General features: G+C 42.1%; 1 protein-coding gene across 1 annotated transcript in view; it reads right to left on the reverse strand.

Moving 5' to 3' along the window:
• The window catches only part of LAP3 (leucine aminopeptidase 3), a 154773-nt gene that overhangs the window by 42869 nt on the left and 84213 nt on the right, over nt 1–27691 (reverse strand). The window contains exon 9 of the mRNA XM_029590495.1: nt 19149–19237. Within this exon, the coding sequence (XP_029446355.1) occupies nt 19149–19237 (89 nt within the window). The remainder of the gene's footprint in view (nt 1–19148; nt 19238–27691) is intronic.

Genomic DNA, 27691 nt, shown 5'->3' on the forward strand with positions numbered 1-27691 from the left:
ATGGCAACACAAACAACTAAGGAGACAGCCAATGAAAATGCTGAACCTTACCTCTAGCTAACAAACTGGTCCTCCAATTGACACTTTTTAACATACTGGTAAGCATGTTCAGTTAGTCTGCACTAACTCCAAAATTAGGGAAATCTGAAATAAATACCTCCCCCCCCCCAAAACCATTTTAAAAACAAACTCCAACAGAGAACAAGCAGAAACGAAAAAGACATTAAAAAAAGCACTTACTTTAGATGACATCAGAATTTGAATTTTTTTTTTGTATGGTGAGGTATAAAGGGAAAAATCTTACTCTGCCCCCATGTGTGTGTGTAAAATCTGTGTGTGTGAGGGTTCTGTGGATATAAAGTATATATTTACAGAACTGGAGGTACAAGATTCATAGTTTGTTTGTCTTGCACCTACATTGACAAGAATGAATCTCAGGGTATGCTGGGTATTATTCTTAGTCTGATTTACTACTAGTGCTCGTCTTAATACTTGCATTGTGCCAAATAGCTTATTTCTACAGCTTGCACAGTGTAATATGTACAATCATAATACCAAGGTGAGCTTGGAAGTTTTTGAATCAGGTAAGTGGTTCCCAAATAAGTGGAACTATTTCTGTATCTTTAGGCCATATTTTGTCTATTATTACATCTCTTAGTACTTGATCATCTTCTCTCCCTCCATACATTGTACAAAATAGTTGCTTAGTACTGACACGTCTACTAATAATGATGTTTTCGTCATTTTTCTCCTTTACTACTATGTCTGGTTTTCTAACACCAAGCTTATCATCGGTTGATCTGGGAATGAATAATTTTATTCTGATCTACTCGAAGAATGTATGTAAGAAACAATGGGCCCAATATTCAAATCTGCCCAGATATGTAACTTAGCCTGATATGACTTATCTGGCTAAGTTGTAAGGGATATTTAGCGGCACAGCTACACCGCTGAATATCCACATATAAGTCGCTCTGCATGAGTTATATCCAGCTAAGTTAAACCTCCTCGTTGGCAGGTCTGCCTTAGCTGAATAAGTTATCCGACTAAAGCTGAATATCGCCAGTTAGCCGGATAACTTATCCGGCTAAGTAGCACCGCCCTGATCTGCTCATTGCCTGCCCTCAAATTAACTAAGAAATAGCTGGGTAAGTCCTACTTATCTGGCTATCGAGGACTGAATGTGCTTTGAATATCGGGCTCAATGACATTAACTTTAAACGTAAAGTGAGAAGCTGGGGAGAAGCTTAACTGATTTGCTTGCTTCTCACCCTCCAGCCAAAAGGCATTCCACTGCCCCTGCATTGGTTAATAAAAGGTTTGTCACTACAGGCCAGGGAATGAATATTTCAGCTTTCTTACATACTAGAGTCCCTGGACTTTGTAATAAACTACCAAAAGTCATTAATGATGCCATCTTGTCAAATCCAGTTTATAGAAGCCATAATTATAGAGCTTTTCCCTTCACCAAGGGCTGTTGAAATAGTGAAAATGATTCAGTTATTCGTAGGAAGTTCACTTTTGCTCTGGTGAAGATAAAACTGATGGGTAACATAGTAGCCACAATGAACTTTGCATGAGAAGTTCAATGGGAATTAAAGTTGTAGTGGAATCAAACTGCTTGGCCATTGTCGTTCAGGATCAGTATTATCAATCAACTAATGATGGAGCAATCTCTCCAGTCTTACACTAGGCTTTCCATTTCAAAACACACAGTGTGCATTGATTGTCATGATGTATGCTTCAAACAGGGTTGGGAAATTCATGTGCAATACTACCACTCCCAGACTCTGTGGTCAAAGCAGAAAGAAGTTCATATAAACCTTTTAGAATTTCAACATCTTGGAAACAATCAGTCTTCATTGTTGGCAAATCTTGATTTACACAGACAACCAAGTAGCTATGTACTACATCACCAAGCAAGAAGGAATAGGATTTTTTTCCCTATGCAGGGAGCCAGCAAGGTTTTAGGATTGGGCAATTTCAATGAACATGTTCCTCATTACTACTTGCCTGTCAGGTGAGCAGATTCTTGTGGTAGACAAGCTTCACAATATAAATTTGGCAGCTGGCGGGGTGGTTCATGAGCAGCCTCTCTCACCTGGATCCCGGCATGCCATATAGCTTCCTCTAGCAGCATGGACTCTGCAATGCTAGGCCCCCTGATATTGGTCTCCCTAAATGCATATGCCATTTTTAAGATGGCTCCACAGTGGGAGTTCACAAGCTGGTGCCGCTTGATGACGACAGCGTGGCTGGGTATTTAAACCTCAGCCGCACTTCAGCCCGGTGCTTCAATAACATACCTGAACCAAGTAAACACACCCGACCCCTCCACGCAAACCCTCCCTACACCCTTGTACATAGTTCATATTGTTTCTCCAAATTGTATACTCAATGTTAATTTATTTGGCTACCATCTGTTACAGAGTAGCCTGTTTCCTATGTACTTTCAATCTTCTCTCTCATAGTTCCTATCTTTCCCTCCCCATCTCCCTGTTTAATGTAAATATCTTTCCTTATGTTCATTGTTTTGATGTAAACAGATATGATGTTCCCACTAATATCGGCATAGAAATCTAATAAATAAATAAATAAATAACAGGTCCTTGCAGTCTTGTAGTGTGTTGTTACTCTCCAGATCCCGAAGTGCTTCAGTTCTTGTTCCAGTCTGCCTTACTCCTGCCTTGCCTCCCCCTTTGGTCCCACATCCGCCTGCTCTCCTGGTACTGACCTCTTCTATGGACCCAGACCTCTCTCTTGCCTGCCGCTGACCACTGCTATGGACACAGATTATGCTTTGATCACTGCCTGCCCTGACCCTCAGCCTGAACCTTGAAACTGTCCAACTGCTACCTGCCCTGAACCTAGCCAACTCTGGACTCTCTCATTCTGACCACCCCCACCTTGGGACATTCAACTTGCCAGCCCCTTGAACCCAAGGGCTCAACCTGCGGAGAATGGGGCTGATATAGGTGAAAGTCCAGCTCAGTTCCAGCCAAGGACATGTCTGCCAGCTGTTGGCATGGGCCTAGTGGGTTCACCCACTAGGCTGCATCAACCATGCCACAGCACAAGGGTTCACAACTGCGACAGTTTGCTGATGCTATGAACCTGGTGGACCCACCCTCAGGCCAGGCCAGACCATACCTGGATTGGCCCAGCGCATCCAACAGCAGCAAGAGTTGCTGAAATAAGTAACCGGTCTGCTCAAGTGTCTGGCAGTACACGTATGATGTCAGGCTCGCCCAACTAGCAGAACTTGGCCCCTGCTCCAGTGGTTCCTCCAGCTGTGATGGCCCATGTTCCAGGGCCTCTGCCGCATCTCCTATCTCCTCCCAGGTATCTCAGAGACCCAAGGAGTGCAGGGGATTTATTAATCAATGTAGAATGTATTTTGAATTCCAGGTGGCCCTCTTCCCATCGGACCGCACTAAGGTCACTATGATGATCAGGGAGAGGATAGGGAGGAGGTAGTCACTCGGGAGATAGCTGATCCCCACAGTAAACCCCAGGAGCACTTAGGCAGGGAACAAAAAAAGATTAGGAGATCCAGAAACCCCCTTAAAATACTAAGGACTACATTTCCCTTGCGGCCTAGCTCCACAGAGGAGACCTGGGAGCTAGGCCCCATGTGTAAACAAGTGTAAACAAATAAGTGATGTAATAAAACCATTATGTTCTAGTTAGCAAAGCATGTAAAGTAAATGCATATTTTGAATTCGACAATCCCTTTGTATTTTAGGAAAGGTGTCCTGGCATTTTGGGATATGCATTCTTTTAATTCCCCTGGTGTGTGACTGCGTGTTTGGGATGGGGGTGATTGGTGAGAAGGGAAGTGACTGGGGTGACTGTATGGGATGTCAGGTAGGAGATAGATTGATTGGGGTGGTGACTGGTGAGAGAGAGGCAGCCTGGTGTGTGTGGGGATGACCTGTCACTCCAATCATCCTCCCATAAACCAGGCTGTCTCTCTCCCCCACCAGTCAAACCATAAGTCACTACACTCACTCCCAATCATACCCCCTCTCCCATCTGTCATCCAGTCACTTCCCTTCCCTACACACACACACACAAGTCTGCCTCTCTTTCACAGGTGACCACCCCAACCAGTCTCTCTCCTACCTATCATACCATGCAGTCACCCCAATCACACCCCCTTCTCAGTCACCCTACCACATATCAGTTTGCCTCTCTCACCACTCACCACTCCAACCAGTGTCTCTCCCACCTTTCACCCCATACAATAACCCCAGTTATCTCCACACGACGGTGCCTCTCTCTCTCTCACCTTTTCTTACAATTTTTAGTCTGGGAGGTCTGGTAGAGGGCTTGGCAAACTGGTGCTTAGAACTGTACACACAAAATATTTCATATGTAAAATATATGCATACTTTATAATATTTGCTTCCCACAAACTGAGGATATTATATGCATAGGTTAGTTATTTCCAGCAAAAAAATAAATGTGCATATTTTTATAAAATAGATACACAAATTATGTGGATACTTGCAGCTTTGGACCTCCAGCCTTCAGCCACGTATCCTGCTTCTCCCGGAAGCACTCATGCTGGTTGTCTACCACATGGCTCACACTTCTGAATTTAAGTCATGCAGGTGCCTGCAGTCTCGTGCTAAATCTCGCAAGACTCAGCACAAGAATAGAGGCACCTGCTTGACAAACTTGCAAAGCCCTGTCATGCCTGCAAGAATGCATCTGGGAGATGTAGGAAAAGTGGCTGAGGGCTGCGAATCCAAAGCTGCAGGAGTCCACATACTTTGTGCATCTATTTTATAAAAATATGCACATTTATTTTCTGCTGGAAATAACTGTAACCTGTGCTCATAATAACTTCAGTTTATGTTGGAATGAAGTATTTGATAAGTGCATATTTTGCTTATGAAATATTTTGTGCATATAATTTTAAGTGCCAGTTCGCCAAGCCCTCCACCTTCCAGATCTCTACCTAAATATTGTAAACAAAAGAAATGGAGAAATTACTGACCTGATAATTTTGTTTTCTTTAGTGTAGACAGATGAACTCGGGACCAATGGGTTATGTGCTCACCTGCTAGCAGATGGAGACAGTCAGGTTTCAAAGCTGTCATCACCTTAGATATACCCCTGCAGTGACCTCAGCCATTCAGTATTCTCTTCAAAAGCCAATGTGGACATACTATTGAAAAACTTGAATACAATTTGAATACAACTTGATTATAACTTGATTAGAAATGGATGACCGTAACTGTACTCAACCAAATAAAAGTGCTGAATCCCAGCATTATTATAGATGCCCTGATCTAGGGATAGAATGACGGCTTACCCGTAACCTCTTGGAATCGAGATTCACCTTATGGGCGATTCCTTGGCACCGTTCAAGGGCAGCCGTGGGCGGGATGCTGAATCCATCTGTCTACACTAAGGAAAACAAAATTATCGGGAAAGTAATTTCTCCATTTCCTAGCGTGTAGCCAGATGGACTCAGGACCAATGGGATGTACAAAAGCTACACCCGAACAGGGCGGGAGACTGCCCGTGATCCAGTTAGCACCACCGTCACAAAGACTGCATCCTGTCAGGCCTGGACGTCCAGGCGACAGAACCTGGAGAAGGTGTGCAAGGAAGACCACGTCGCTGCTCAGCAGATGTCCACGGAAGATAGTAGCTTAGCTTCTGCCCAGGATACTGCCTGGGCCCTAGTGGAATGAGCTTTAACCTGAAGGGGGTAAAGGCTTCCCTGCCTCTACGTAAGCTTCCGTGATCACTTTCTTGATCCAGCGAGCTATGGTAGCTTAAAAAGCTGCTTTGCCTGGTTTCCTTACATCATGAAGAACAAACAAGAAGTCCATCTTGCGCACTGGTTCTGAAAGTTCCAGATACCGTACTAAAAGCCTACTGATGTTTGTGGTTTAGGAGGCGGTAGTCTTCTGGGTCCTTGTGTCTATCTGGGGACGGTAAGGAAATTAACTCATTCAGGTGAACTCCGAGACTACCTTTGGCAAGAAGGAAGGAACGGTGCGAAGCTGTAATGGTCCTGAAGTCAACCAGAGGAACGGCTCCCGACACAATAGCGCCTGTAGCTCAGAGATGCGACGAACTGAGCATATCGCCACCAAGAATAGAGTCTTCAGTGTTAACAGGCATAGAGACAGACTGTGCAGCTGCTGGAAGGAAGGCCCTGCTAAAAAGTCCAATACTAGATTGAGGTTCCATAGGGGGACTGGCCACTTTAAGGGTGGTCGGAGGTGTTTAGCCCCTTTTAGGAAACAGGCCAAGTCCGAATGTGTCGATAGGCGGGCTCCATTCACCTCGCCTCTAAAATAGGAGAGAGCCGCTACCTGGACCTTCATGGAGTTGAGGGACAACCCTTTGCTCACGCCATCCTGTAAAAATTCCAGAATCACAGGGATCCTGATTGTCCGAGGGTGCACTCTGCGTTCCTCGCACTAGGCCTCAAATATTCTCCAGATCCGCACGTATGCCAAGGACGTCGAGAACTTCTGCGCATGGAGCAAGGTGGCAATTACTGCCGCCAAATATCCTTGTGAAGGATTGGACCTTATTGGATAAGGTCCTTGTGGGGAGGGAGGCATAGGGGACTCTCCACCAGAAGCCTCTGCATGTCTGCATACCATGGGCGTCTGGGCCAAACTGGGGCCACCAGAAGGTCTAATTCTCTGTGGCATTCAATCTTGCAAATGACCTTGCCCAGCAGAGGACATGGAGGGAAGGCATACAGTAAAAGTTCTCCTCTGGCCAGGTCTGGACAAGTAATAATATACAGTACGTATACCTCTGTTATTAATTATAACCATACAACCTCAAACAGAGGACTCGGCACAAATAGAATGCCAATAAATATTCAAATAATTTATTGAAATTTTTTTTCTTTTTTTAATTAGGACCAACATGTGCAAAAGAACATCACATATTAAAACTATCATCGACGCATTATCATTCTAGCACCATACATCCCATACATTCATACACCCGTACCCATAACACCCTAAAATTGTACCAATGACTCTTAAATATACCAATACCATACAATGTTGACAAGCCCAACATATAGCTTTTTAATGATATAAGTTATATAAGAAATTATAACGTGGCTGCAATAGCCTACATACAAAGTAATATTAATTATACAATCATATGCTATATATAAATATATATTATCATTATTATGTAACCAACAGGACACCTGTTTCGCCCAAACCTAGGGCTTCCTCAGGGAGAAAAATATATATTGTTAAATCCGTAGTCTGCGCTGTCATCACTTAACACTTGCTTGATGCAGAAACTGTATAGCATTGATATCACTCCATCACAAAATTATTAATTGCACATGTTCCCGATCTCTATACCTATAAAAAGAATGAACAACAACACATATTTTAAATCACCAAACATTTTATGTCCGGGTGCATACACCCTGTGCACCGTCACCTTTAGAACAGTACCAACCATTCCAATAACTTTATTTATATGCATAATCTTTATCAATTTAAAAAAACTTCCAGGAATCCACAAAAATCCTTTCGGGTAACTCCTCTGAATCGCCAGTCATAGATAAAATCAGCCACGATTATTATCTTCGAACTTCATGAATTATGCTCCTATAATACAACCATAACACAAAGCTTATTGAATTATCCTTACTAAATGTCAAGCGTGTACCATACGCTAACTTCTAAACAACGCTACGCACTAGGCACTCGAAAGGCACCTGAGTATCTACTACATATACGGCTAGATTCAAAACAAATACACCAAACTGCCTTACCCGTGTCATCATAAACCGGAACGCCATGGGTAAGAAGATATTCTAATACTTATTTCTTCCTGAAAAGTACATCATTCACCAATGCCGCACGAACGCCTCCATCTGCGTAAAATACCTGCCTCCTATGCGCGCCGACAGCATTATTTAAACTAACCAAAACCTATCACACACCCAAACACTTAATGACGTGTTACGTTCACGTTTCCAAAACGTACTACGTTGCCGTAGCGTACTACGTATCCATGCCGTGCTCCGTTCTAGTTGCTATAGCGTGATGTTATACTTATTACTGTTCATAGAATGAAATGGTATTCTTGATTAAAGCCACAACTAATCGCCGTAAAAAGCATCCCATTCAATAGCTTTGTTTAGTCCCTGAGGGTGAACAGTATTCCAAGTGAAAATGTAACGTTGCTCCACTTTCCTTAAAATATTGCTAACGTTGCCTTGTTGGCGAATATGACACTGTTGAATGATGAAAAATTTTAAGTCATCAATGTTATGCTTAAGAGCATGCCAGTGGGCTACTAAAGGGGCCCCTACCTTCCCCGTACGTATTCTACTCTTGTGTTCAATAATCCTATTTTTAATAGGTCTTATCGTATGCCCAATGTACAATAATTTGCAAGGACATATTATGGCATAAATCGCCATATTAGATGTACATGAAAATTTACCCTTCAGAATAAACGGATGAACCGATTGCATTGATGAAAATTCAGTGATTTCCAAGACATTACTACAAACGGAGCAACTCCCACATTTGGTCTGCCCCCAATCCTCCTGAGACTCACTATGTACTAACTTGGATAACATAGATCTTATATTGGAACCTTTACGCATGGAAAAGATAGGAGGTTCCTCAAAACCTGGTAAGGTCTGCAAAATCTGCCAGTGTTTCAGAATACACTGTTTGATATGATGCGATTTTATTGAAAAAGGGATTGTACAAATTGGTCTACTAATATCATCATGTGGACTAGTTAAGAGTAAATTGTCTCTATCAGCATATAACGCTCGTTTATACGCCCGCTTCACAACTCTGGAAGGATACCCTCTCTCTTGAAACTTGTCCGCCAACTCTAGAGCATGTTTCTTATAATCATGTTTAGTAGAGCAAATGCGCCTATACCGAAGGAATTGGCTAATTGGTATGCTCTCCCTTAAATTCTTGGGATGAAAGCTGTTGAAATGGAGCGTAGTATTCCTGTCTGTAGGTTTAATATATATAGACGTGCTTAACTTATTGTTATGAATGGTAACCATTGTATCCAAATATGGTAATTGATGATAACTAGACTGGATGGTAAACTGCAAATTCAAATCACAATCATTCATATACTGGGCACATTGTACTAACAACTGTTCATCAGCTATCCAAATAAAGAATAAATCATCAATGTATCTCCTGTACAATAGAATCTTACTGAAGTACATAGAGGTATACAGGTGAAGCTCTTCATATTGACTAACATATAAGCATGCTATGGATGGCGCAAGTGGAGAACCCATTGGGATGCCCTTAATTTGTTTAAACATCTGTCTCTGAAATTGGAAATAAAATCGAGTGATCACAATAGTAGCCAATTGCAAAATCATGTCTTTCTTGTGAGAACCAATATTGAGCTTATCTAAAGCATGCTCTACTATAGATATAGCAGACTGTTGCGGGATGTTGGTGTACAGGGACGTAATGTCCGCTGTCACCAATTTACTATGGAGTGGTACTTCTCCAAATTGTTCAATGTCTTTAATGAATGATGTTGTATCCTTAACATATGATGTAATCTGACATACCAAGGGCTGTAATATATTATCAATATACTTGGCCGCATTCTCAAACACAGATTCTCTACCGGAGACTATAGGTCTGCCCGGAGGTTTAAACAAAGATTTGTGGATTTTCGGTACGAAATATATGTATGGAGTGGAATATCGCACAATGGTAAGAAACTTAGCCTCTTTGTTGGTAACAAATCCTAACTTTCTGGTTTGACAGACAATCTCATTAATACAATTCATGATGTCATTTCCCGGATTTCCTTCTATTGGTTCATAAAAAGTGACATTATGTAACTGTCTCCAGGCCTCCGCCTCATAATCGTGAGTGTCTTGAATCACTAAAGCCCCGCCTTTATCAGCACTTTTTATGACAATGCTAGAATCCTCCCTAAGTTGTCTAATAATAGTCATGTCCTCCTTAGATAAATTGTAATTGATCCACTCTTTGCGAGTCTCAATATCCTGCACCTCTCTAATCACTAAGGACTCAAAAGCCGTAATCAACGGATTAGGGGGATCCTGAGGCATGTGCTCATGGAATGTGCTCATTAAGACCAAAAGAAAACTGATACGCATGGAACTCCATGCTGCTACGTTGGCTGAGTATTGCCACATTAATAGAATACCCCGAGGCCTTAGAATACACAAAGAACCCCACATGTTTGCAACAGATGATACATTTATAGAATGTTGGAATGCTATTCTTAACAAATGTAGCCATGACTTAATGGTTTTGATAGTATCTTCCATTAAGGGTCAATTAGAAATAATTGGTAATGAAATCGACACAGAAGCTCGTAAGTTACAAACCAGTTTTTCAATGGAAGCTTATAACTTACAACTGGCAGAACATGAGAAGCAACTTGATACTTACCGGCAGGAGATTAAGAAGGTTAAAATAGAAAAACTGCAACGAGATGAGAAAGATTATACCAGTGGGTATGTTTACCCCTGGATGCAGACAAAAAGAGTTAGTAGATACAGAAAAACAGGAGATTTTTCATCTTCTTCTGGAGATTCGTCTGACGACGATAGATATAGTCATGAAAGAAATAGTGGTAATCAATATTCTACCAATAAAGATAGTGCGAGGCAAGTGCATTTCAATGAGTCTGAACCCCAAGTTGAGGGAACCCAGTTTAACAAAAATGTAACATCGGTTAGAGGTAGAGGAAGTAGGGGTGAATCCAATTACAAGACTCGTAAGTCTTATGGATATAGAGAACCCTATAATTTTCGCCGCTAAAGGACTCCCCAGGATTTCAGAAAATATTGATACGCAGAATGTGGTTAATTTATCGTCTAAATCTTTTGATGTGCCTACTATGCAATTACTTAGCAAGGGACTATCTTTTGTCCCAGTTTCAAGACATGATAGGTTTGCCACTCAGGTTGATATACATAAGTTTTTCAGACGGTTGAGGTTACGAGATTTTTTTGGTCCTCAGACACAAGAATATCGTAAGGATAAATTGTATAAACCCTCTAATTGGATGCCTCAGGATCCCCCTAATCCGTTGATTACGGCTTTTGAGTCCTTAGTGATTAGAGAGGTGCAGGATATTGAGACTCGCAAAGAGTGGATCAATTACAATTTATCTAAGGAGGACATGACTATTATTAGACAACTTAGGGAGGATTCTAGCATTGTCATAAAAAGTGCTGATAAAGGCGGGGCTTTAGTGATTCAAGACACTCACGATTATGAGGCGGAGGCCTGGAGACAGTTACATAATGTCACTTTTTATGAACCAATAGAAGGAAATCCGGGAAATGACATCATGAATTGTATTAATGAGATTGTCTGTCAAACCAGAAAGTTAGGATTTGTTACCAACAAAGAGGCTAAGTTTCTTACCATTGTGCGATATTCCACTCCATACATATATTTCGTACCGAAAATCCACAAATCTTTGTTTAAACCTCCGGGCAGACCTATAGTCTCCGGTAGAGAATCTGTGTTTGAGAATGCGGCCAAGTATATTGATAATATATTACAGCCCTTGGTATGTCAGATTACATCATATGTTAAGGATACAACATCATTCATTAAAGACATTGAACAATTTGGAGAAGTACCACTCCATAGTAAATTGGTGACAGCGGACATTACGTCCCTGTACACCAACATCCCGCAACAGTCTGCTATATCTATAGTAGAGCATGCTTTAGATAAGCTCAATATTGGTTCTCACAAGAAAGACATGATTTTGCAATTGGCTACTATTGTGATCACTCGATTTTATTTCCAATTTCAGAGACAGATGTTTAAACAAATTAAGGGCATCCCAATGGGTTCTCCACTTGCGCCATCCATAGCATGCTTATATGTTAGTCAATATGAAGAGCTTCACCTGTATACCTCTATGTACTTCAGTAAGATTCTATTGTACAGGAGATACATTGATGATTTATTCTTTATTTGGATAGCTGATGAACAGTTGTTAGTACAATGTGCCCAGTATATGAATGATTGTGATTTGAATTTGCAGTTTACCATCCAGTCTAATCAATTACCATATTTGGATACAATGGTTACCATTCATAACAATAAGTTAAGCACGTCTATATATATTAAACCTACAGACAGGAATACTACGCTCCATTTCAACAGCTTTCATCCCAAGAATTTAAGGGAGAGCATACCAATTAGCCAATTCCTTCGGTATAGGCGCATTTGCTCTACTAAACATGATTATAAGAAACATGCTCTAGAGTTGGCGGACAAGTTTCAAGAGAGAGGGTATCCTTCCAGAGTTGTGAAGCGGGCGTATAAACGAGCGTTATATGCTGATAGAGACAATTTACTCTTAACTAGTCCACATGATGATATTAGTAGACCAATTTGTACAATCCCTTTTTCAATAAAATCGCATCATATCAAACAGTGTATTCTGAAACACTGGCAGATTTTGCAGACCTTACCAGGTTTTGAGGAACCTCCTATCTTTTCCATGCGTAAAGGTTCCAATATAAGATCTATGTTATCCAAGTTAGTACATAGTGAGTCTCAGGAGGATTGGGGGCAGACCAAATGTGGGAGTTGCTCCGTTTGTAGTAATGTCTTGGAAATCACTGAATTTTCATCAATGCAATCGGTTCATCCGTTTATTCTGAAGGGTAAATTTTCATGTACATCTAATATGGCGATTTATGCCATAATATGTCCTTGCAAATTATTGTACATTGGGCATACGATAAGACCTATTAAAAATAGGATTATTGAACACAAGAGTAGAATACGTACGGGGAAGGTAGGGGCCCCTTTAGTAGCCCACTGGCATGCTCTTAAGCATAACATTGATGACTTAAAATTTTTCATCATTCAACAGTGTCATATTCGCCAACAAGGCAACGTTAGCAATATTTTAAGGAAAGTGGAGCAACGTTACATTTTCACTTGGAATACTGTTCACCCTCAGGGACTAAACAAAGCTATTGAATGGGATGCTTTTTACGGCGATTAGTTGTGGCTTTAATCAAGAATACCATTTCATTCTATGAACAGTAATAAGTATAACATCACGCTATAGCAACTAGAACGGAGCACGGCATGGATACGTAGTACGCTACGGCAACGTAGTACGTTTTGGAAACGTGAACGTAACACGTCATTAAGTGTTTGGGTGTGTGATAGGTTTTTGGTTAGTTTAAATAATGCTGTCGGCGCGCATAGGAGGCAGGTATTTTACGCAGATGGAGGCGTTCGTGCGGCATTGGTGAATGATGTACTTTTCAGGAAGAAATAAGTATTAGAATATCTTCTTACCCATGGCGTTCCGGTTTATGATGACACGGGTAAGGCAGTTTGGTGTATTTGTTTTGAATCTAGCCGTATATGTAGTAGATACTCAGGTGCCTTTCGAGTGCCTAGTGCGTAGCGTTGTTTAGAAGTTAGCGTATGGTACACGCTTGACATTTAGTAAGGATAATTCAATAAGCTTTGTGTTATGGTTGTATTATAGGAGCATAATTCATGAAGTTCGAAGATAATAATCGTGGCTGATTTTATCTATGACTGGCGATTCAGAGGAGTTACCCGAAAGGATTTTTGTGGATTCCTGGAAGTTTTTTTAAATTGATAAAGATTATGCATATAAATAAAGTTATTGGAATGGTTGGTACTGTTCTAAAGGTGACGGTGCACAGGGTGTATGCACCCGGACATAAAATGTTTGGTGATTTAAAATATGTGTTGTTGTTCATTCTTTTTATAGGTATAGAGATCGGGAACATGTGCAATTAATAATTTTGTGATGGAGTGATATCAATGCTATACAGTTTCTGCATCAAGCAAGTGTTAATTAAGTGATGACAGCGCAGACTACGGATTTAACAATATATATTTTTCTCCCTGAGGAAGCCCTAGGTTTGGGCGAAACAGGTGTCCTGTTGGTTACATAATAATGATAATATATATTTATATATAGCATATGATTGTATAATTAATATTACTTTGTATGTAGGCTATTGCAGCCACGTTATAATTTCTTATATAACTTATATCATTAAAAAGCTATATGTTGGGCTTGTCAACATTGTATGGTATTGGTATATTTAAGAGTCATTGGTACAATTTTAGGGTGTTATGGGTACGGGTGTATGAATGTATGGGATGTATGGTGCTAGAATGATAATGCGTCGATGATAGTTTTAATATGTGATGTTCTTTTGCACATGTTGGTCCTAATTAAAAAAAGAAAAAAATTTTCAATAAATTATTTGAATATTTATTGGCATTGTATTTGTGCCGAGTCCTCTGTTTCAGGTCTGGACAAGGGCATCGATCCTTTGGAAGCGCTGATCTCTTCTGCGATTGAAGAATCAGGGGACCTTCGCATTGTGAGATGTGGCCAGTAGGTCGATGGATGGGAGGCCCCAGCGATCTACCTGGAGCTGGAAGGCTCTGGTCGACAAAGCCCATTCTCCTGGATCCAGACTCTCCCTGCTGAAAAAATCTTCTCTGACATTGTCTTTTCCCATGATGTGGGTGGCAGAGATCCCTTGTAGATTTAATTCCACCCATTCCATAAGAGGTCTATTTCCAGAGACACTTGGTGGCTTTTGGTTCATCCCTGGCAGTTGATGTAGGCTACTGTTGTGTTATCTGACATCACACGGACCGCCTGGCCCTGGAGTCTGCGGCTGAGTTGCAGACATGCTAATCTGACAGCTCGGGTTTCCAGGCAGTTTATATTCCAGCACGCATCTTCCTTGGTCCATCGCTCCTGGGTTGTCAGTTCCTGATAGTGAGCTCCCCACCCTCGGATGCTTGCATCCATCGTGAGGACTAGCCAGTTTGGTGGGGACAGGCTTACACCCTTGTTTAGTTGAACTTCCTGTAGCCACCACTAGAGCCAAGAACATACTTCCATTGGTAGGTGGAGGCAAATCGAGTAGTCTTGAGACAGTGGGTTCCAATGTGACAGCAGAGAGCGTTGGAATGGCCGATTGCATGCCCTTGCCCATGGTACTACCTCCAGGGTTGACACCCATCAGGCCAAGGACCTGGAGATAGCTCCACACCCTAAGGCGCAATGTGTTTGTCAACTGACGCACTTGGCACATCAGCTTCTTTATCCTCGAGGGAGAGAGGAAGACTTTGTTCTGCTTAGTGTCGAACCGGACTCCCAGGTACTCTAACGAGTGGGAGGGCTTGAAGCTGCCCTTGCCCATGTTCACGACCCAACCAAGTTACTGAAGCAGGGACATGACCCTGCTGGTCACCTGGAGGCTCTCTTCCAAAGACTTCACGTGGATCAGCCAGTCTTCTAAGTAAGGGGGTACCAGGCTTCCTTCTTTCCTCAGTGCCGCCGCCAAGACCACCATAATTTTGGAGAATGTTCTGGGGGCAGTTGCCAGGCTGAAGGGCAAAGCCAGGAACTGATAATGGCGGCTCAGTATCGCAAAGCGTAGGAAACGTTGGTGGTCTTGACAGATTGGAAGATGAAGGTAGGCTTCAGAGAGGTCCAGGGAAGTTAAGAACTCTCCCAGTTGTACAGCCATTATGACTGAGTGCAGAGTTTCCATGGGGAACTGAATTATCCACAGATGAAGACTGATGCTCTTGAGGTCCAGGATGGGAAAAATGAACCCTCCTTCTTGGGTACGATGAAATGGAATGATGTCTCATTTTCCTGGAGTGTATGTACCGGAGTTATAGCCCTCAAACTGAGGAGTCTTATCAAAGTAGATTCTACTGCCAGTTTCTTGTGCTGGGAGTGGCAAGGTGAGGGCTATAACTACGGTATATAGAGCAGGGAGAACTGGGGTAGGTGCTGCAGAATTGCCCTCTCCCAAAGTAACACAGACCCGGGATTACTCAGATCCACGGTGCTCCCGGATAAGAAAATAAGAAATTGCCATGCTGGGTCAGACCAAGGGTCCATCAAGCCCAGCATCCTGTTTCCAACAGAGGCCAAACCAGGCCACAAGAAACCTGGCTGACCTATCTTCCGAATGGGAGGGACCGGGCTTGGAGAAGTTCTGGTCCAGTCCTCCCTGGGCCTCCTCACAGTGCTGACACAGGAAGGATTTCAGGTCAGACTGCGTAGCCCTAATATGGCAGGCAGCACAAAGAGTGTCGCTTGTGCTTCTTTGCTACCGAAGCCACAATAAACTAACTTGTGCATTCAGCCGGCCAGTGCTTGATTCGGGCAAGCACAGATCCGATGGACGTAAGTGTAGGTGCCCTTAAGCATGAATGTATGCGTCCGGTTGTGCGTGAACGTACATGTACACTTATGCGTGCGGGTATGCGCGCAGTTATGCACGCATTAGGCACACAACCCGCACCACACTTACCAATGGTCTAAGGGGGAAAATGGCAGCGCACAAAATCAAGCTCAAGATGGCACTGCCGTGGCCTGCCATGTGGAATGCCTACTGAGCCTGAAGCAGGGCCTAGTCCATCGAGGTTCGCTGAACTCGCTCGGAAACCCCCTTCCTTTGCGCTAACGGGATTGGGAATGTCATTGGTATGGAGCGCCGAGCAAGGAGACCGGAGGAAAGACTTACCGAAGCCCTTCCACGTCTCTGAATCGGAGGGGGTTCTTCTCTACTTACCTGGTCTCAGCACTTACCAGCTGAGTACAGAGATGGTCTCCGGCTGCGGGTAGAGAGGCTTTGGCCATCACCGCCACACTTGGCTTCCTGCACCCGCTGCCTTTCCGCGGCTTCAGTAGCAAAGTCCATTCTGGGAACCGGCTACCGGATCAAGGCACACCTCTAAGGGATCTCAGAAATTGCCTCAGGAATTCTCAATTGGGGGAGGGACCTTTAGGTATCACCACAGGAGAGCAGGGCTCGAGCTTTCTCCAATTTAAAGGTAAATCTTCTTTTAATTAGTACTGCAATCCAGCTAAACCACCAATGCTGGTGTAAGGATAGCACACCCACATCTGCTAGGAGACAAAGAGATACTGAATAGCTGAGTTCACTGCAGGGATATATCTTAGGTGGCGTCAGCTTTGAAACCTGACTCCGTCTCCATCTGCTAGCAGGGGAGTACATAACCCATTGGTCCTGAATCATCTGGCTACATGCTAGGAAAAATATGATTTCAGTTCTGCCTCTTGAATAGCAGATGTAAAATCGTGCGTATAAAATGATGTACACCACTTACAAAATACTTACCATATTTGCCGGCGTATAGGACGCACTTTTTTCCCCCTCAAAATAGGGGAAAAATATGGAGTGCGTCCTATGCGCTGGTAATCAAAATTAACAGCGCCTAGTGGGGGGGGGGGGGGGGGGGGGGGAGTGATGCGGTGAGGAACAATCCGGTTGCTTATTTTTCTAAGTGGCTTTCTAAGCGGCCTATTAAAAGTGATCATGCTCACAGAGCCTTAGCACCAGCGTAGGTTAATCGCCCATGCGACGTGATTATTCAGCTGTGGGGGGGGGGGGGGGGGAGTGACGCGGTGGCGTTGGGGAGCGAGGGTGCGCCGCCCGATTGGCTGATGCAAAGGGGCCTTGCCCAGCACCGGCCAATCAGGCGGCACGCCCTCGCTCCCCGACGCTAGCACGTCACTTCCCCCACCCACTGGATGCTGTTAGTATAATCAGTAAAATTGTGCAGCTGAATAATCACGTCGCATGGGCAATTACCCTGCACTGGTGCTAGGGCTCTATGAGCATGATCAATTTTAATAGGCCGCTTAGAAAGCCACCTAGAAAAATAAGCAACCGGATTGTTCCTCTCCGCTTTCTCAGGCAATTGGGCAGCGCACCCTCGCTCCCCAACACCACCGCATCTCTCACCCCCCCCCCCCACCGGACGCTGTTAGTATAATCAAAATTACTAACAGCGTCGGGGGTGGCGCCACTCAATTGCCCAGCACCGGAGAATGATGGACAAGACAGGGAATTTTGATTGTCTACACAATTTTAAGGAAAAAATAATTTTCTAACTTGGCCGGTGCTTGGCAAAAGGGGCTTGCACTGGCCAAGTTAGAAAATTATTTTTTCCTTAAAAATGTGTAGACAAAAGGGGGTGCATCTTATAGGCCACCGCGTCCTATAAGCCTGCAAATTCGGTACTTGTACATCTATTTCTGACCCTAGCCCTGGACTGCCTTCAAAACATCCTTTTTTGTTCTCACATACAAGTACATGTGAAATGGTTAAGTATGAGTGTATTTCTGACCTGAAAATTCACTTACCATGCACAAGGGCTATTTACACATGTATATGCTGATTTTACATGCACAAACCCCACGTATTTCTTTGAAAATTCACCCCTGTGGGCTTTAAAAAGCTTTTATCCAACTTTGCTGAAATATACAAGGCCTCTGAACTATATTTGTAAACTTAGGTTATGACTATTTTTATTCACCAAGGTTGACAAACATCTTTCTGTTGGAAATGTTGCTAAGTCATGAATTCAAGTGAAATAAGCCAAATGTCATGATTAAATATTTTCCATTTTGGAAGATAAAATGTAATGACACTAATTCCATGTAAAAATAAAATACTAAATATTTCAGTTTAAGAATACTTATTGTTAAGAAGGGAAATTTCAAATGGGTTAGTCAGCTAAACCTCTGCTTTTAAAAATTTCCACCTAAGCAGCTAAATACACAGAACAGCTAAATTTAGCCACTTAAAAAGTGGACAGTCACGGCACTGGAGTTTGGTCAAGGAGGAAAACTAAGCAGGCTAGTGGAGATTGTTAGTGCCATCTGACTAATTTGATTGCCCAAAATTAGGTGCTCCAATTTATAGCTTTATATTTATCCAGTCAAATTTTGTCTAATCTGATTCATGCCTGTTTTTAGCTGCAACCTCACTGATTTGGTCACAGCTGCAAATTAGCTTAGTCAGCCAAAATTTGGCTGGCTCAGGGAGGTATCTAGTGGTTCTTTGAAAATCTACCCTTAAATGTCTCCTCTTTTATGATTATGGAAAAATGTCTTTGATAAAGGATTTTAGGGAAGGCAGTCGCAAAAGGTATAAATCAATTTTATTTTCAAAAGCAGTGCTAGTGATGAAACCTCACATTTTTTAAAAGTCATTTTATTGGTTTATCAAAAATAAAAAATGACTATCGTCACTGCTCATGAATGTTTGTTCACCATACCTGAATTGTTTTTCCATTTTTTGCCTTGACAACATCACCTGGCTTATTTGCCTTACCACTAGGCATATTTTCACAAAGTGGAACCAAACCTTATAAGAAAAACAGAAGATGAGAAAAACCATTCTTAGCATGTGTATTCACTTTTAATATCTTTTTACAACTGATTCTCTAAAATAACCTATTTAGTTGAACACCTAGAGTACACAGTCTGTTTTCTAGATCATTTCTAGTTTGCCACACAGTATGACTTCCCTCATTCTAGATATATGCTTATGAAGTGAGACACACATAACTCCCAACAGCATGTGATGAAGTAATATGGCTGACGAATTTATGCAATGTTTGTCGGTCAAACAGTGAATGACTAGCAACATTTGCCGTCATTTTTTTGGTTTGTTCTGCATGCAGTAGCTATAGGGGTGAAAATTATCAGAATGCCACACACAAATTTATGCATAGTCGAGGCCATACAAAAGGTCATTTTTAAAGACATTTCCAAGGGTAAAACATTGCTACAGTTACTACCCTTAATAGAAGGCGTGGGGGGGGGGGGGGGGGATCAAAGGGGTAACATGCACAGAGCAGCAGTTACCACCCAAGCAACTTGCTGGACAGACTAGATGGACCATTTTGGTCTTTAGCTGCCATCATTTACTATGTTACTATAAATCGCTTGTTATAAAATTGCTCACTGGAAATGCGACTAAATTTATGCACCTACCTCATGTATGTGCATAATTTTACCTGGACTGAGAAGAGTCTTTCCCAGGGATGGAGTTAAGAATGGGTTTGGATGTATATATTGTACTTTTAGATTTTCAAAAATATGCACATACATTTTCCCCAAAATGTCCTGTGCACAAATTAGTGTGCTAGTGAGACAATTTCCAAAGCAAACAATGTGTTTAAGCTCATTCTGAAAACTGCTATAACTTATGCGTGTTTTTGCCAACTGTCTTATGCAGGCTGTTACAAAATTACCCCTGTAATGAGCACTGTATAAGGAGATCAATGAAGTGATACATCAATTGCCAATGCTGAGAGAAGCTCATGAACAGGATGGCACCCAGAAGCCTTGTAGAATTATTCAGTTTGGCAAAGTCAACTACAACTGTGCTCTGTTTCCCTTAAAAAATGAGGATCATAATATCTTATACTTTTGTATAGTAATTTTATTGTCTCATCTATATTCAAGTATATTTGGGATCTTTTCCATTTTATACATATCTTAGGACAATGTGCCAATACCCTATCTTATTACCGATAAATATAAAAGGGTCAATATTCAAAGGGATCAAACTGACTAAGGCTTAGAATCATCAAAACGATATAAATATAGCAGAAATATGGCACAGTAGGATCTGTGTAAAAAAAAAAAAAGGGCATGGTTAGGGAAATTTAAGATCTATTGCATCGCATAGGTAATTAAAGCAATTTGTGATACCTAATCACATCTCGAGAAGCATCACATCGTTGTGCATCATTGTACATGACACATTTTGATTTATATGTGGCGAGCTATTTTTTTTTTGTTTATATATACCAGCTTCCTGCAGCTGCCTGTTTTGTGTGTGTGACAGGCAATGGAAAGAGGAGAGGAGAGTTGGTGAGTTGTTTAATGGTTAGTGGGCGCAGCAGGTTTTTTCATTCGATTACCCGAGTGTGTTGTCTTGTCTTCTTTTGTCATCTGTTTCCTTTTACCTTGGTCTATTGTTTATATTTGTGTGTGAAACTTTTTGTACGTTTGTCTGTCTTTTTTTGTGTGGAGGAGTGAAGAAGAGTGGAGATGGTGGTATGTTGGTGGGGTAGAGTGGGGTGGTGGTGAGGAGTGACGAGTGAAGATCTGAAGAATATAGAGCATGAGATGTGTGGAGAGAGGAGAGGACAGGCATCAGGAGAGAAAGGGTAGGAAGGAGGACAACGGCAGGAGTGCTAGGAGGAGGAGGAATAGGAGTAGGGACAAAGACAAGAGTAGAGATAAGGAGGAGGGAGGGATAGGAGGAAGCGGGAGGTGAAAGGGATAGGTAGGCCATTACGGTGAGAGGAGAAAGGCAGGGTAGGGACACAGAGAAGGCAGAGGACAGGGGAATTGGTGGGGAAGGTGCAGGAGGAGGGAGGAGGAAGGGAGACAAGTGGGAGTGAGGCAAGGAAAGTGACATCTCTTCGGAAGTGGAAAGGCTCATCTTACCTGTTAATGTAAAGGTTGCTACAGATGTCCACATATTTTGGCATAAGATGCTCCATTGACTGATGCAAAGTGCGCATCTTATGCCAAACAGAACATGCTTACTTCTTCGCACTGGTACTTATGTCTTCTTCTTTGTTTCCACAGCTCTCACCCAGGAATCCGCTGGTCCCAGCCATCAAGCCTCAAGGACCAACAGCACAAGCCCAGGGACCAAGAGTGCAGCTCCACTTTTCCGTGCCCCTTAACATTGGATGCAGAAACATAGGTCAGCAAAGAGAAGCAGCAGCAGCCTCAAAAACAGCTGCAGATGCTGGCACCCCTCAATTCAGCAAGCCCTTTGAATGTAAGCCTTAACATCTCAGGCTTCATGGAAGACCCAAATGTGCAATGGGAGGCAGGAGAGCCATCACAACTGACCTCCAGCACACAACAACAACATCGCCAGCAGACACAAAGCAGGAGCAGTCCACCAGTCCCATCATGCCACATTTGAAAGCCCAAACAGCAGCTCCAACCACATCGAGCACAGCACCAGCAGTAACGGAGCGCTCTTTGCATGAGCAGCTGGACTGCCTGGAAAAGAGGTATGGTGTTCACCTCCACCACATACAGGCAGAGCTATTGCACTTGAGGAGGGCTCTCAACACTCACACCCAGCCTCTGTGCGATCAGACAGCAGCCCACACACAAGCCCTAACAACAGTGTCTAAGTCACTCAATAACATGAGTAGTGTTTTGACACAAATCCTGCAAAGAACGCATGAGCCTCCATCTGTGCCCTCCCTAGCTTTCTAGGACTCCATGTCTCACAGCACTCCACGACCAGTAAGAGGACCCAGGGTAGGCCCCCCAAAGAGATGCCCACCCCCAACTGGAAAGCCATACTGAGAAAAAGGTCCATGAGGTTGTAGTAGTGGTGCCATATATACACAGCTTACAAGACTTGTGGAAACAAGCCTTGCCAGTCCTCTGTACAGAGCTCCTGTGCCGGTTAGATGGAAGAAGCCAGCTGGGCCCATTCTGACTACAGAGTTCCTGTGCTGGTTTGCTGATGGGGGTTGTCTACTATCTGCCTGTGTTATCCTGCTGCCTACTTAGAATGTCCTCCTCTATGCTCTGCCCATACTCCAGCATCCTTGAAGCTGACTGCAGTCACGGTCCTGCTGCTGTCTCCTTGTTGGTGTCTCAACTCATATCATCCTGCTACTGCCTCCATGCTACTGACTCATCTCATTTCAAAAATAAGTCAAGAGTAGCAGAGCTACTCTGTCGCTGTGCAAATGTAATTTACAATAAATTGCTCAAAAAATTACTTTGTATGATTTCAATGATACTCAGTATACCTACACTCTGTGGAGCTGTTAATTTTCAGAAAACTTAAAAAAAAAACAAAACTGAAAATATATTTGTAGGAGGAGTGGAAGGTTTCATATATATAGTGTAGGTGTCCCAGCACCAATGTACGATTGGCTATAATCATCAACCTACCACCGCCTCCAAGAAATTTTTTTTTTTTTAATTTTTTTTGCAATGTGTTAACATTAAAGTCCCAATAATATTCAATGACATCCGTGGTTTGATAGGTGTTTACCTTACTCGAGGAGGGAAACAAACGTGATCTTCAAAGCAATGTTACAATTTAAGGCGGGTACTTAAACGACTTCCTGGATCTGTTGGTTACTTTTAGATGTTAAAATACAATCCCGATACAAACAAGTTCGTGTTTCAGACGACAGTCTTTCTTCAGGGGAGTATGATGTTAAATTTAACCAACCTTGTTGGTATGGAGCGGAGAACAGACAGCACAACGCGGTGAACAGGAAGTAACAACATTTAACAGATGTGAAGGACAACTTTACTGCGAGGCTAGAATCCAACAAGGTTGGTTAAATTTAACATCATACTCCCCTGAAGAAAGACTGTCGTCTGAAACACGAACTTGTTTGTGTCGGGATTGTATTTTAACATCTAAAAGTAACCAACAGATCCAGGAAGTCGTTTAAGTACCCGCCTTAAATTGTTACATTGCTTTGAAGATCACATTTGTTTTCCTCCGCGAGTAAGGTAAACACCTATCAAACCACGGATGTCATTGAATATTATTGGGACTTTAATGTTAACACATTGCAAAAAAATTAAAAAAAAAAAAAAAATTTCTTGGAGGCGGTGGTAGGTTGATGATTATAGCCAATCGTACATTGGTGCTGGGACACCTACACTATATATGAAACCTTCCACTCCTCCTACAAATATATTTTCAGTTTTGTTTTTTTTAAGTTTTCTGAAAATTAACAGCTCCACAGAGTGTAGGTATACTGAGTATCATTGAAATCATACAAAGTAATTTTTTGAGCAATTTATTGTAAATTACATTTGCACAGCGAAAGAGTAGCTCTGCTATTCTTGATTTATTTTTTATTCTAGTGGATCGCTGTTTGTTGTGGTTGTTTTTTGATATTCATTTGGGTTCATCTCATCTCAAGTCATTTTGCTGCTGCTTCCATGCTGCTGTCTCCTGTCCTGGGGCTCCTGCTTCCTTGCTGCTGTCTCCTGTCCTGGGGCTCCTGTTTCCTTGCTGCTGTCTCATGTCCTGGGGCTCCTGCTTCCTTGCTGCTGTCTCCTGTCCTGGGGCTCCTGTTTCCTTGCTGCTGTCTCATGTCCTGGGGCTCCTGCTTCTATGCTGCTGTGTCATCTCCTGGTCCTCTGCTTCAATGCTGCGCTCTTCGGTCCTGGTGACTTCTACTTGAACTCTGGTACCTTAGCCTTTAGGCTGTCTCCTCCGAGTGTACTTTTTCAACATAGACTGTCTGGGCCTTCTCTTGCTACCACATAGTTGTGCAGATTAGAGCTGCACTGTAGCTATTGGGTTTCCACTTCCACTTTCTATGTTCTTTGCAGTCATTATGATTTTACAAAAGGTTAAGATGCTAATGCTGTATATGTCATGTTGGCATTTGTAACTATGTATGTACAGTTCTACACTAATTGTATGCTGGTCATTTCAGGCACAATGTCATTTGTTAATTGATCTCTTGTCCTTGCAGAATGTGATTACCAAAGATGTTTACTTGATTTGATTCTGTTTTGTTGACTACTATTGTTATGTAATAAAGTGGTTACAGGTTTTTAAACTTCACTTTCTGGTGATGTCTTTTCATTGTGTGTTTTTTTTTCCCTTAAGGGTTCACAAGCTAAAGGTTTTGGGACCCACATAACCTTGCATGCTAGAGTAACATTGGACATTCCATCTAGGCAAACTGCTTGAATGCAAGACTATATGGCCTAGGCCATACAACTGACAGCTCATTGTATGCTCCCAAGGAAGACAGCAAGAGCAAAACAGGAAACTCCTTACTGTGGAGCTTCACAAGTGGCTCCTGTTGCCTTCTCTAGAGAGCATAGTCTTAGCTAACTCTTGAGTACATGGGCATATATGTAAGATGGCCACTAGCTAGCTCATGTTCACCTCCATACGCTGTCTGGTAGAATAGGAGTAGAAAGGCCTGGCTACAGTTGCTGTTGCAATGTCATAATGCTGTTCCGCATTGTCGCTCACAAAGATATTGAACAGAACCGGTCCCAACACCAATCCTTATGGCACTCTGCTTAACACTGTTCTCTCTTCAGAGTAGGTTGTTCCATTTACCATTAATGTTATCTTCTATCCGTCAACCTATTTGGAATCCATGCCATCACTTGGCGCTCATTCCCAAGCTTTTTATTTTATTCACAAGCCTCTTATGCGGGACTGTATCAAAAGCTTTGATGAAATCCAAGTAGATCACATTGAGTGCTCTTCCTCGATCCAATTCTTTAGTCACCCAATTAAATAAATCAATCAGATTAGTTTGACATGACCTTCCCCTGGCTAGGATGACAGGTTTTTTTTTTGGTTTTTTTTTAAATTCTTAGCCCCAGAAAGCAGACAAGATAGTTTCCTTTCAGTTTCCAATTACAAATCTGCCCCTTTCTAACAAACAAGGTACAATCTTATGCTATTATAAAGCCCTATGTCATTAGGGCTTTATAATATATAATATAATAGTCATTAGGGTTTTCAAGAGGAAAACATAGTAGGGCTTATGCAATAACGCGCTGAAAACATGAACATAAGAACATAAGAAATTGCCATGCTGGGTCAGACCAAGGGTCCATCAAGCCCAGCATCCTGTTTCCAACAAAGGCCAAAAACCAGGCCACAAGAACCTGGCAATTACCCAAACACTAAGAAGAACCCATGCTACTGATGCAATTAATAGCAGTGGCTATTCCCTAAGTATACTTGATTAATAGCCGTTAATGGACTTCTCCTCCAAGAACTTATCCAAACCTTTTTTGAACCCAGCTACACTAACTGCACTAACCACATCATCTGGCAACAAATTCCAGAGCTTAATTGTGCATTGAGTGAAAAAGAATTTTCTCCGATTAGTCTTAAATGTGTTACTTGCTAACTTCATGGAATGCCCCCTAGTCCTTCTATTATTCGAAAGTGTAAATAACCGAGTCACATCTACTCGTTCAAGACCTCTCATGATCTTAAAGACCTCTATCATATCCCCCTCAGCCGTCTCTTCTCCAAGCTGAACAGCCCTAACCTCTTCAGCCTTTCCTCATAGGGAAGCTGTTCCATCCCCTTTATAATTTTGGTTGCCCTTCTCTGTACCTTCTCCATCGCAACTATACATGTGATCGTATTGAGTGCCCATTTTCCTAACATGCGCTCAGCCACATCCCCTGGGTGCCCAATGCAGTATTTAAATAAGGGGCTGCGTAAAAAAGGGTGTGCTAGGGTATAATTGTGCATTCGTAGTGCTCAATTACATTGGGCGTGCAATACGAGCATCCATTTTTAGCCTGCTTCTCCAGGGCTATTTTTTTTATTATTTTACTGAGGTTGCTGAAGTGTCTTATATTAAGCAACCTGGCTATGGACCTCTAAATTGTGTGACCATAAGAATTTTTTTTTTTTTTTTTTAATCAAGCCAATATACATTTATTTTTCACCACCGCAAGCAATAAATTAAAGTGTCACAATGATAACTAAGTAGAAGGACACGTTCCTCAAAACACAGAGGACCGTATTTTATTTATTTTTTTTATTTCTCATGAGCCCTTGACGTGCGAATTGACGTTACTCCATCTTTGAGGCTGGAGTTAAATTTGCTGTGTTAAAAAGTGTGCGTTGGGCGCTCTGCGCTTTTCTGCATTGGAAGACAATAGCTAAAAACCTCATCTAGATGGAATTTACATGTGATGGGCGTTATCGGCTATGCATTTGTTAGGGTGCACATTTTGGGCGCGCTAATCTCCTTACTGCTTCGGGAGATAGTCTTGCACGCCCAAAACGCGCACCAAAACATACGTAAACCCGAGCAGTAGGCTGGGCGCACTTTATTGCATCGGCCTGACTGTGCTTCCCACTTCCCTCTAAAACATTCCCAAGAGGTTTTAGGTGCTGACAAAGGAAATCTAGTGAAAGCAATAATATCAAACACTCAGGATACAAGAATTACTGTATTTAAGTAACCTATATAAAGGTTAATTTATGTAAGTTGCTTTGTAGTTTTTATGGCATAGGACTACAGATTACAGTAAACTATGCTTACCAGAATTTCAGTCATCAGAACAGCACACTATCAAAAGCATCAATTTATACTCCTAACATGTTCATTCTTGTCTAAATAATTAGAGGGAGGTATCATCGAAGGATACTAATGAAGCAGGAGAGTTAGGGCATCCCCAACAGAGAGGTTTCCAGTAAAAGCAAAAGAAGTCCATGTGCCTATAAGTAAATAATTATCTGAACTAAAAGATTCCAAATTATTCTTGTCAACTAAAAAGCAGGCTGTTAATAGAAAAAAACCCACACTTTGAAAGGTCTGTTTGCCAATGCCATAAATCTAAGAAGACGGAAGAGTTAGAGTGTATAGCAGTGAATGATGAGATAGACTTAGCTGGTATCTCAGAGACCTGGTGGAAGTATGAGAATCAATGGAATAGTGCCATACCAGGGTATAAATTATATTGCAATGACGGGGAGGAGCAACTTGGTGGTGCCTTTATGTCTAGGATGGCACAGAGTCCAACTGGATAAGGATCCTGCAAGAGACTAAATGCACAATAGATCGCCGGTATGATTAAAAGATGAGGACAAAGAATATTTCAGCCAAAAAAATCTTCCTTCAAAAATTGAAGAAGGATCCATCTGAAGAAAATATGAAAAAGCATAAGCATTGTCAATGTTTTACATTTAAAACATTGATAAGACAGGCTAAAAGAGAATTTTAAAAGTTGACGACCATAGAGGCAAAAACTTATAATAAAAACTTTTAAAAATATATCCAAAGCAGGA

Source organism: Rhinatrema bivittatum, chromosome 1 (genome assembly GCF_901001135.1).
Source record: "Rhinatrema bivittatum chromosome 1, aRhiBiv1.1, whole genome shotgun sequence".
In the NCBI taxonomy this organism is placed as follows: domain Eukaryota; kingdom Metazoa; phylum Chordata; class Amphibia; order Gymnophiona; family Rhinatrematidae; genus Rhinatrema; species Rhinatrema bivittatum.